General features: G+C 39.3%; 1 protein-coding gene across 11 annotated transcripts in view; it reads left to right on the top strand.

Annotated features, from left to right (window-relative positions):
- The window catches only part of RIPOR1 (RHO family interacting cell polarization regulator 1), a 2,621,322-nt gene that overhangs the window by 1,785,000 nt on the left and 823,876 nt on the right, over positions 1 to 12,446 (top strand). For all 11 annotated transcript variants that reach the window (XM_044058659.1, XM_044058658.1, XM_044058663.1 and 8 more), the window contains one exon: positions 5,862 to 5,987. In XM_044058659.1, the coding sequence (XP_043914594.1) occupies positions 5,862 to 5,987 (126 nt within the window). The remainder of the gene's footprint in view (positions 1 to 5,861; positions 5,988 to 12,446) is intronic.

Genomic DNA, 12,446 nt, shown 5'->3' with positions numbered 1-12,446 from the left:
GCTGAATAAAACTTTCGATAATCTAATATAGACTCGGCAAAACATACCATGTCGACAAATGGACAACATACATTTTTGTTTCAGGTGTTGCATGTCTAGGCTATGAACAGTAGATTTTGGGACCATGTCAATCAAACAGAATTTGTGGATCTTGAGGTTAGGAGCTCATAGGAGGCTGGGTCAAAATGACTCCGTTCCCCATAAACCAGTTTTAAAATCTAAGAAATTAAAGTAAATTAAATATTATTATGAATAGCATACACTTATCATTTGTTGTTTATTGCATTATATATTCTATACATTTTGTATGTATATATATACATATGTATGTATATATATATACATATATATATATATAGATAGATATATATATATATATATATATATATATATATATATATATATATATGTATATATATATATATATATATATATATATATATATATATATATATATATATATATATATATATATATATATATATATATATATATATATATATATATATATATATATATATATATATATATATATATATATATATATATATATATATATATATATATATATATATATATATAAAGTGATTATAAATGCATAGTAGGAGGGCTGATGGATTTCCTTGTATTTCAGTGGTTGTTTTAAACTTGCACTAATGTATTTAAGTAGATGTTAATTGATTTTTAACTGTCTGATGAAGCAATGTTGAGCACTAAGAAAGCGCTCACAATTTCTCATTAAAGTGCTGGATTTTATATGCGTTGTGGATTATTTATCATTTTTGGTTACCTTCAGCCTTTGGGTATTAATTTACTTTATAATCATTGTTTAAAATTAAAACGGGTCTATATGAATCTAGGTATGATGATGGATGGGTCTTGGTGGAGGGAGTAGGTGGTTTTACTGTACAGCTGGGCTAAGGGACCTGAATCCTGAGTAAGTGCCCTGCCACAAGTAGCTGCTGTGATTAGCTACACCCAAACACCACCCCCTTCTTTTGTCTATAGTTTCAGTGGGATATATAATTAGATTCTGTTTATTATATCTTGGTTTAGTTCAGGATGAGTTCCTTATTTTTTTAATTAGGGAGCAAGAAAGTCCTGAAGGTTTTCAGTCACTCTGGCTATTTGTATAGCTCCTTCTAAAAAGGGCTTAGCCTGTAAGCAGCCATCGTGACAATGTGAGTGGGATGAAAGCTTTTGGAAACTGGCTGGTTGCTGTATCCATGGCAGGATACAACCCATTGGCTACTGTAGCAGTGAAGAATTCAAACATTTACAGTTACAACCCATTGGCTACTGTAGCAGTGAAGAATTCAAACATTTACAGTTGCAACCCATTGGCTACTGTAGCAGTGAAGAATTCAAACATTTACAGTTATGGGTAGGTGCAACTTATATAAGTGTACTTTACCTTACAACTAAGAAAAAAGTATTTTCTTGCATTAATATCTGTTAAAATATGCAGCAGTCACTGGTAAGACAACCCCAAGACACATTTAAAATACCTCTGATCACAATATGCAAGACTGCTTTACAATATTACATGGTATTTATATCGTGAATTTTTTATTTTAGTGAGAACAAAAATGTTTTACTTAAAATTACTTCAATCCCTTCAGCGTCGTTTTAAATATTAGTGACACAAAGAAGGATATGTATACTTTACGGTCCACCAAGTAGTTTAACATAGACAACAAAAAGCCATACTTTCTTCAGACAGTTTTTGGAAAAATGACATTTCACATGTCCATTCCTATTTGGAGGGTGCTTTATATTCTCCCATTTATTCACTAATTTCACAATGTTCTTGTTGACCCTCTCCATCTCTCGACACCACATTCTGGTTCAAGTCCAAGGTGCTCTTGATTCTGCTAGTCAGTTCCTGAGTGTTTTCCTGTCTTTCAAGCATTTCCTTAGGAACAATAGAAAATATTTCACTGGCAAAGCATCTAAGCTTTGTTATTGTCAAAAATGAGAAGCAAATTCCCCTTCTGCTTGTTGGCTAATTTTTTTATTAATTCCTTATCTAATTGTGCATCCAAAACTGTCTTTGATCCTTCAGGAAAAATACTTTGAAGAAAGCCGGATACAGCATCTTTAATGTCACACCTATCTTTCGACATTCCCTGATTTCTTGGATACACTTTCTTTTCTTCTGCCTGCTATAGAGTGAATAATCATTTTCCATAAACACTCTGTTTTTCCCAATTTGTAATATTTTTCCCTACGACCATCATTTTGTCACGTGCAACTCTTTATGCTTGTATAATTTCATCTTTATTAGTATAGATCTTGGCTGCTTTCATATGTCAAGATATGGGGCACGTACTCTGTCCTCTGATTTAATAAATCCTGCTGTGGAACACCAGTCCAGTTGCTTATTTGTACTTTCATAAAATTCAAAGAACCCAAAGTAGACTTTCATAAAGTTAATGCACTCTGTCTCTTCCAGTTTGTGGTACAGCAGAAAATCTCAGGTTTTCTCTGCTTACCCTGTTTACTATGTCTACCATTGCAGCATAGACTACTGTAAGGGTGATCTAATGAAGAATGTGGTACAGTTGTGTAAGCAAACTTACAATAACAGTAGATGATCAACTAGATTAATGTTGCAGTAGATACAACCACATTCTGTCCACTTTTTACATTGTATCTTTTATATTTCCATCCTTAGATCACTGTTGCATTATCCCAAACTCTTGGGAAATCTCACTAGTCAAATTGTATGTCTGGCTGGAGTGCAAAATCAAAACCTTCCGTGTGCCATACTTCTGACGTATGATCACAGTCCATGGGCATAATGGTACATTAGCGGACGTATGGGCGTGAAAACCTCAGACTGTATGGAAAGGTAATAGAATGGGAAGAGGCCAAGAATTTATTTGGACTGCAGGTTAGCGATTGCGTTCCCTATCAAGGATTGATATCAGATTATAGACAAAGAGAGAGAAATAGGGGGCTCCTAAATGAAAGACCAGCACTGGTAAAGTTTTTAATAGAGTCTAGAACAGAAGTTTCTGTTAAAAAAGGAATAATTAGTAAAGCATATAAAAATACTTGTAGAGTTTTTAATAGAGTCTAGAACAGAAGCTGCTGTTAAAAAACGAATAATTAGTAAAGCATATAAATATTTTGTGATAATTATAAGAATCAGAGAAGCTTAGAAAGGATTGGGAAGAGAGATTGGATAAGCAATTCACAAAGAGAAAATGGGGAGATATATGTACATCTCCCAAATATGCAACAAAGTCTAGAAGATGTAGGATCTTTGCCTGGAAGTGTTTACATAGGTATTTTTATACTCTTAAGTAGACACCAAAGAATTTTTCCTCAGGTGGATAGCAAATGTTAGAGGTATGATGGGCAGGAAAGAGGTAGCTTGGAACATGTTTTTTGGGAAGTGTGATGAGCTGGTGGACTTTTGGGATTCCCTGCGAACACTATGTCGGAGATTCTGGGTGAGCAGATTAGATCCACTGGGGAGATGATTTTTTTTTGAGTCATGCTACAGAATCAGAATTGCCTACACATAGTAAAGCCTTGCTGAGCCTAATTATGGTGGCTGCTAGAAAAGCAGTTACTAGAAAATGGATACCCAAGTCTAGAGCAACTTTACTAGAACTAGTGAGTATAGTAACAGAGATAAAACAACTGGAACTAGGATCTTTAGAAAAGGGAAGGAGCAAACTACATAGGAAAAAAATGGGAATTGTGGGAACAATATATGCAGAGCAAGAACAAGGTTTAAGAGGCAGGATTTGAATGAGCTATACAATGCTTAACTGACAATGACTGGATGGTTTATAAATTTTGTATAATGTTTACAACTACAGTTGTTTCAATGGTGTCTGTAGTGTAAACTGTTTGTAACTAAAGTAATATTTTGTATGTTTTTCATTTATATAAATGTAAGATTGCCTTTGTCGTGTGTAAATTTAATAAAGATGTTTGGGGAAAAAAAACTCAGACTATCTTGCCCACCAGCCTGAATGCAGGTGTGTTGCACCTGTCGATGTGTTTTAATAATTTCATTTCTATTGGATATCAGTTAAGAGGGGAACGTGCAAATGTGGTAGACTGCTTCCTTACAAGGATCTCCACTCCCAGTGTCTTTTTTTGTCTAGATGCAGAGCACAATTATAAAAACTGCAGTATCTGCAAGTCTTTCATACCAAAAGCCCTACATATGTGTCTTTCCTTCCTGAACAGTTATTTGGAGTGTAAGCGCCATAAGCGTCTCACCTAAGCTAAAATGGCAGATGATCCTTCCATTCTCGACATCATGCCTATCCTGAAGATGTTCATGAGGTGTAGTCCTGATCCTTTGACGGGCCCAGTAAGACTTGGACATACTCTGAAGTTTTGGAACTCGCGGTATAATTTGACTGTTCTCAGACTCTTACTACCATGACCCCACCGGTGTGGCACCTTGATTCATGTACATTCAATGTGATTGATCTTACCGATGCTGGTGAGATGGAGGAACCTCATCTTATTATTTTGAAAGGACCCAAGGGTGTTCCGTAGATATTAGTAAGGGAAGAAGTACCAAGGTCATTAATCTGGGAGCGTCAGAGGTCAGAATAACTGCATCTTGTTGAAGCAGACCTCACTCCAAAGAAGAAAAAGGCAAACAAAAAGTTTTCTCTTCTCAGACATCCAGGTTATTTAGTGAGATAATCCAACAGTTTGGAATACTGAAACACTAATCAGTAGGGTGTCTACTTTTATGGTAAGTTCTTGCACAACTGTACTTTTGGTCACAGTGTGGTAATTTTTTTTCTCTCTCTCTCTCTCTCGAACATTTTCCCCCTTTTTCAGGGCTTTAGTCTCCCTTCTCTAGAGGCCTTAGCATCCCAAACTTCTATCTTAATGCAGTTCTTCTCAAACTTGTCAGTGGTAGGGCACCTGGAAAGTTCCCAGAAGCAGCGAATACAAGCCATTGATCATATGCTTGGCAGGGCATAAACCTGTACAACTTAGGCTATTTATAACGGTGATCTTTTCAAACATCTACTGATATGGTGAATTTGCTTGCACAACTATACTATCCAAAGAAATTGTCATTAACCTTAATCAAACGGTGTTGAATGTAATGTACTTTTTGGCATGTATTTGTTTAAACATATCACTCTAAGAAACCAGTCAGTGGGAGGTGGCCTTAAAATTTTTTTTCCTGGCAGACTGGTAGCCCTGTATCTGTACTTTCTCTTGTAGACTCTTCGGTGAAGATATGTGTTTTATCTTTTTGAGCCATAGAAAATCTGACATTCTTTAACTTTATTTTATTTTGCCGAATAAATGGTTCATGAAATGCCCAGTTAAAGGAACTAAGCATTTGCCATGAGCTAAATTAGACACATTGGTATGAACGATTAATATCCCAAGATACCTCTACTAATGCTAAATGTGAAACTGAGTACTACTTTGCCACATTTAAGGTAAACCTATATAAATGGATAAGCTGCCTTTAATTCTCCACCAGTCTGTCTTGTTTTACAACCCTCATTTGAGAAAGGAAGGACTTCTGAATATGGGTTCTTGGCTGGACTTGTAATGGTCTCCAGACTGATTGCTTAGTATTTACTTATGAATTTTTTTTTTCTGTTGTGCATGATTAGCTTTGGTCTGAGTCATTGTTTAAAAGGGTTTTTGGGCCAGCACAATTACCTGGTTATCCGATAAATTGCTTTGCACATGCCTGAAAGTTTTATAGAACGTGCCTACACTTTTGCCTTCATGCTTTTTATTTATCATCATGTTTGCATTTACTGGCATGTATACTCTCAGCATTTTGTATTTTGAGTAGATGTGGGAAGAATAAATATGGGAGTTAAAACCAGTTTTATGTTTTCCAGATCTTTATGAAATATGGCCGCCAGCGGTGGAAACTGAGAGGACGAATTGAAATAAATGGAAAGCAAGTGTGGGACAGTGAAGAGATGATTTTTCTTCCTCTGGTCACAGAATTCCTTTCAATAAAGGTAAACCAAACTGGAAAGCATTTTTTTCACCATACTTAAAATTATTCTGTGTACAATGTGCTCCTTTCAGCTCTTAAATGAAACTCTAACCCTATTTTAGTGTTGTAGACAAATGTTCTTATTCCAGAGTGTATGTATTTTTAAATAAGTAAATTACAGTGACTCTTACATGTTGGAGTTCATGTTTTCAATTACAATGCCTAATTTTATTTGCTTTGATGTTCATCGTGTTACACTGCTGCAGTCATTACACTTGGGTTATCCTACCATCAGGCGGTTCCCCAGTCGGCCTGAGTTCCAAAGTCTTGGTCCGACGTCGGTTGCTGTCGCCTCCTCCCTGACGTCAGTGCGGCAGGGGTATAAAAGATGCAGCCGACGCCATTTTCTTCAGTCTTTCTTGCCGCACGGTGCCCGAAGCAAAAGCAGTTCGCAAGTGCCGGTCGGCCGACTCCTGAGATTTTCATTCCGAATCCAGAACCGAAATCTTCTACGAAGCTAAGAACCCCGTTGGGGAAACTTTTTCTTTGCCTCAGACCGATGTCAGTAAAAGTTAATAATTGTATTTCTTGTGGGAAGCAAATACCTCATAAGGATTTCCATTCCTATTGTATCCCATGCTTAGGCCCAGACCACAGCGTCACTGGTTGTCGGTTTTGTGCTAGGTTTAACAAGCGCACTATTAAACGTTTGTTTGATTTTGTCCGACATTATTTTGGCAGAAAATTCAGTTACACAATGCCGTCGGAACTTCCGACGACCGGTATACATAAAAAGCGCAAAGATAAGGACAGGCATCCGAGGCCCAAAACTGACGACAAAGCCTCTTCTAGGCCAGTCGCCGGTTCTCTGGTTTTCAGCGAGGCGCCTTTGCAGCCCCTGCCGATCGCTTCTGCAGAACCACCGGCCACCTCCGACTCCCACGTGGAGATGGCTGGGCCTTCGGACGTACAAGTTTTTCAGCCTACCGAGACTAACCCTACAGGGGGATCCGGAGTAGCTGAGCAACCCGCAGTTTGAGGGTGTCTTCAGACCTACTCAGTTAAGCATTAAACCCTCTGCTAAGTCTAAAGCTCCTTTAAAAACAAAGAAACAAATACAGCATTCTCCAGGACAGGCCTCTATGCCTAAGAAACAAATGCTCAAAATGGCCGAAGACCTAATCAGGAAAATGTATTCAGAGCAAGTGGCCCGCAGAACAAAGGCATCTTCACATCAATTAAAAAGAGATGCTAGCTGTACAAAATGCCCTTATAGCTTTCAAGAACCTGCTGCATCCAGGATAACTACTACTAAAGACAGACAACACCACAGTTATGTGGTACATAAACAAGCAAGGGGGCACTCACTCCTACCCCCTCTGCAGACAAGCCATGACCTTGTGGAACACAGCTCTAAACTATCAAGTTAGTCTGCAAGCACAATTCCTGCCAGGAGAGAAAAACACACTGGCAGACAACTTAAGCAGAAATATCATGGATCCCCACGAATGGGAATTGAATCCACAAATATTCAGAATGATAACACAGAAATGGTGGAGCCTGGACATAGATCTGTTTGCATCCCCAATGAACTACCATCTACACAAATTCTGCACAAGGAGTTACCATCCACAAGCATGGAAAGTGAATGCCCTCTCATTCAGCTGGAAAAACCTACAAGTATACGCTTTCCCACCACTACCTCTCCTTCCAAAGGTACTCATAAAAGCCAGACAGGAAGAGCCAAAGATGATCCTGATTGCACCAGATTGGCCACGACAACACTGGTACCCAAGCTTAAAGAATTTTGCACAAGGACCAACCTGGATTTTACCTCAAATCCCACATCTGCTGACTCAGCACAACAATCAGATACTCCACAGCCAGCTAAAGACCTTAAACCTAGCTGCATGGAAGATTCCTTAGTAAAGCAAGCAATGCCTCTCCCCAAAGCTGTTATGGATGTCATTCTGGAGGCCAGAAGGCCTAGTACCAGGAAAGCCTATTCGGATATATGGAAGAGATTCTGTGCCTGGAACCAGGCTCACAACCTTGACCCTCTTGTCCCAAACATTCCTCAGATACTACAGTATTTAACTGAGATGCTGGACAAAGGCCTCTCAATTTTCATCCATCAAGATCCACGGCTCTGCCATTTCTGCTCATTACAGCACGGATCCACCAATTTTCTCTAATCCTTTGCTAAAAGAGTACCTCAGAGGGGCTAAAAACATAAGACCGCCCCGTAGAGCACCTACTCCAACTTGGGACCTCAACTTTGTTTTGGAAAAATTAACTTTACCTCCTTTTGAGCCAGCTAGCACAGCAGAATTAAAATATATCTCTTGGAAAACTGCTCTGCTCCTGGCAATAGCATCAACACGAAGAGTTTCAGAATTACAGGCACTAATGGCAGTGGAACCTTTCATCATTTTCCACCAGGACAGGGTGTCTTTAAGAACTAACCCTACGTTTATGCCAAAGGTGGTATCAAGTGTGGTTCTAAACCAAACTATTCACTTGCCAACTTTTTATCCAAAACCACAGAATAAAGGGGTGAGACTACTGCATTCTTTGGACATTCATAGGCAGTTACGCTTCTACTTGGACAAAACCAAAGCTTTCAGAAAATCTGAGCAATTATTGGTAGCATATTCTGCGGGAGCACAGGAAAAAGCCATTTCTAAACAGACTATTTCAAAATGGGTAGGACATTGTGTATGTTTTTGCTATACACACCATGGGAAACCTGTACCTAGCAGCATTAGATCTCACTCCACTAGGGCAACAGCCACTTCAACTGCCTACCTCAGAGGAGTACCTACCAAGGATATTTTGGAAGCAGCAACATGGAGTTCTGTGCATACCCAAGCATTACCATCTGCCTCTTTACTCTAAATCCAGAGCTGGCTTTGCCACTGCAGTGCTGCAGGGCCTAATAGCCACCCCTAATGCCTTATAGAACCAGCCACCCTACCTCAGCTTTGGGATTCTACCCAAGTGTAATGACTGCAACAGTGTAACACGATGAACATAGTACAGTTTTGTACCTACCATAAATGTAGATGTTCGAGTGTATACACTGCTGCAGTCCAGGTTACCCTCCCTCCTTCCCCTCTTACTTGCTGGTACGTACCCATGTGTTCTACCCTTTACTACCTATGGGGAGTATTTGCTGGTAACTGAAAGTTGTTGTTTGCTTTTATTATGTATATTTTATTAGCAATATAAATTGCCTACCTATTTGGGGGCACTTGACATCTGGGGCAAGAAAAACTGAAGAAAATGGCGTCAACTGCATCTTTTTATACCCCTGCCGCACTGACGTCAGGGAGGAGGCTACAGCAACTGACGCCGGACCAAGACTTTGGAACTCAGGCCGACTAGGGAACCATGTAAGAATCAAACAGGAATATTCTGGTTTTATTACTTCTCTGTTCCGAAAAGAATGTTGGAGAAATAATTTACTCGCTTATGATAGTATGCATCCTAGGCATACGTATAAGAACATAGTAAGAGGTCAGATAAGTAGAACCTCAAGGCTATGTACAAAAGATAGTGATTTTAAAGAACAATTGGTGAACATGGAACATATTTTTAAAGATAGAGGTTATAATGAGAAGTTGTTAGCTAAAGAATTATGTCAAGGTAATGCCCATAGAAGTTCAACACCTACATCTAGGTTAAACTCACTAGATGATGTACATTGTCAAAAAAGTGCACCCATTAGAATGACATTTACCTATAGTAATAATATACATGGGGTTTGTAATATTGTGAAGAAAAATTGGCATATACTGCTATCTGATGATAAAATTAAAGAAATAGTAGGGATAGAACCCAGTTTTGGATTTAGAAGAAATAAAAATTTAAAAGATATTTTAACACAGGAAAAGAATAGTCAGAAGAAAAGGATTTTTCATCAAATAGGTACGAAAGTGTGTGGGTCATGTAAAGCATGCAGCCACATTAACAAAGAGACTGTTTTTAGACATCCGACAACAGGAAAATTATTTTATTTTACCGCAAGAGCCAATTGTAGGACTGAGAACATAGTTTATTTAGCAGTGTGTCAGCAATGCACAGCGTTTTACGTGGGAAAAACAAATAATATGTTTAAGGTTAGGATTTTGCAACATCTTTCATGAATACGAAATAAGAATACGCACAATGCACTTTATAAACATATTGAGATATATAATGACCATCAGTTCAAATTCAGAGCAATTAGTAATGTCTTTCCCGGTATAAGAAGAGGTACCCTAGCTGATGCTACTGAAAGAGAAGAAGTAAGGTGGATAATTGAGTTGTTAGCTCATAGGACACCAGGGCTAAATGATTTTGTTCCCATGAAACCTACCCTCAGAGAAAGGAGGGTGCAATATAAATTTTGATTGGTTAAACTGATTTTAACTTAAGTATTTAAATGTAGTCATAATTGTTATTTTTTATCTGAAGAAGGGCAGAGCTTGAAAGCGCTTATCTGTGTTTAATATTGCCTGTATGTGTTTTATTATTAAATCAGTAATTATCGTTGAACAGTGGTGGTCTACATTGTTTTTTTTCGTAAAACAACTGTGTTTTACATTTTCTAGATGTTCTTCATGTTTCACTGTAGCAGTCATCACATTTGGGTTATCCCTGCCAGGCTAGCCTTTGGCCGGCCCAAATACCAGAGGCTTAGTATTTCTGCGTCTGTTGCTGTAGCTTCAGGACTGACGTCAGGTCGTCGGTAGTATAAAGTAAGGCAGCCGACACGATTACATCAGGCTTTCTTGCTGTGGAGCCCGAAGCAAAAGCAGTTCGCACTAGTACCGGTCAGCCGCTACCTGAGTTTCATCTACTGAATTGAAGCTAAAGTCTTCTAAAGCTGAGTACCCCGATGGGGATCCTTTTTTATTGCACTAACCGATGTCAGAAAAAGTTAACAATTGTCTCGCCTGTGGAAAGCAAATACCACACCAAGACTTTCATTCTTACTGCGAAACTTGTTTAGGTCCAGACAATGACGTCCCCCATTGTTGCTTCTGTGCTTTGTTCAACGCCAGAACTATCCGTCGTTGGGCCCTTATTGTAGCTAGATATTTTCGCTTACAGTCCTCGAACTCTGATATGGCTTCGGTAAGCCATCCAACAGCACATGTTCGGAGTAAAATGTAAAGATAAAGACAGAGACAGACTGCACAGGTCCAAACCTACTGACGACACTCCCGTTAAGCTAGTCGTCAGTTCTCCGGTCCTCAGTGAGGTGCTTTTGCAGCCCCTGATGCCCGCTTCTGAGGATTTGCAGGCTGCTACTAAGACCCTTTCAAAGTAGGGTATGCTGCAAAACTCTTCTTTGACTAAGGATCCTGCGGTCATCTCTACCTTGGATGGGTCCGGAGCCGCTGAGCAGACACCGGCTTCCAAGGAAGTCCTTCTTAACACAAACTGACGTCTTTATTTCACGACTACTGTTCTTTCGAAAATTAACGAGTTTCTTAGGCCCAGGGTATGAACCACACCAAAGAAGCAGACAACCCAATCTCAGGCACCTGCTTCCATGCCTAAGTCTCATATGATTAAAATGGCAGAAGACCTTATCATGCTGATCAGAGGAAGCCAAGCTACCCCTCCAAAAGGAAAAGAGATCTATCCCCTGTAGTTTTGCCTGAACAAGAGTCAGATGACTCTGATACATCTGAATATGAAGACATGCAACCCCTCTCTACTTATGAGGATTCTAATGCAGAGGATTACAGCCCTTCAGCCTCTCCCCCAGAGGATTTTTCCTTTGGGGAAACCCTTCATACCTTAAGGGAACATTTCCAATGGGAGAGTGAAGACTACCCTCAGTCTAAAAAGAGACTCAGGGAATTCTTAGATCTTCCACAGCACAGACCCTTGGACATCCCCCAGTCCTAGATGTTGTGGAAGATGTTTTCCTGGAATCCAGCTTGACTCCTAACACCCTCCCTCCTGCACCCAGAAAACCAGACAGGTTCTATAGAGTCCCTGACTCTCACAAATTTATTTTTAAAAATCCTACTGCTGACCCTGAGGTAATTTCTCAGGAGCCTAAAGGGATTAAAGCAACCTCTGCAATGAATCCCAACCCCTCAAATAGGGATTCCCGAGCACTAGACAGATGGGGTAAAAAAGTATACACCTCAGCTACTGTTGCTATCAGGGCACTAAATTATCAGTTCCATATGCTAAAATGTCAGCAACATAACTGGAACTCCTCAAACAAAAAATATCTTCCTTTCCTGCTTGTGCAGAATCTAAAGAGTCACAAGAGTTAATGCATTCTGCAAGTCAAGTAACTAAAAGCACCTTGCACTGTGGTTGTGATGCCCTAGAAGCTTCTTGCAGGGCAACAGTCACGGGATCTGTCATTAGAAGGCATGCATGGCTTAAGGAACAGCCCTTGCCAGACCTAAATTGTTGGATGCCCCCTTGCACAAAGACAACTTATTTGGCACTAAGGCAGAAGAGGTCT

This window comes from Protopterus annectens, chromosome 16.part0 (genome assembly GCF_019279795.1).
Source record: "Protopterus annectens isolate FY-2018-M chromosome 16.part0, PAN1.0, whole genome shotgun sequence".
Classification (NCBI taxonomy): Eukaryota; Metazoa; Chordata; order Ceratodontiformes; family Protopteridae; genus Protopterus; species Protopterus annectens.
This window is presented reverse-complemented; position numbering and strand designations above follow the sequence as displayed.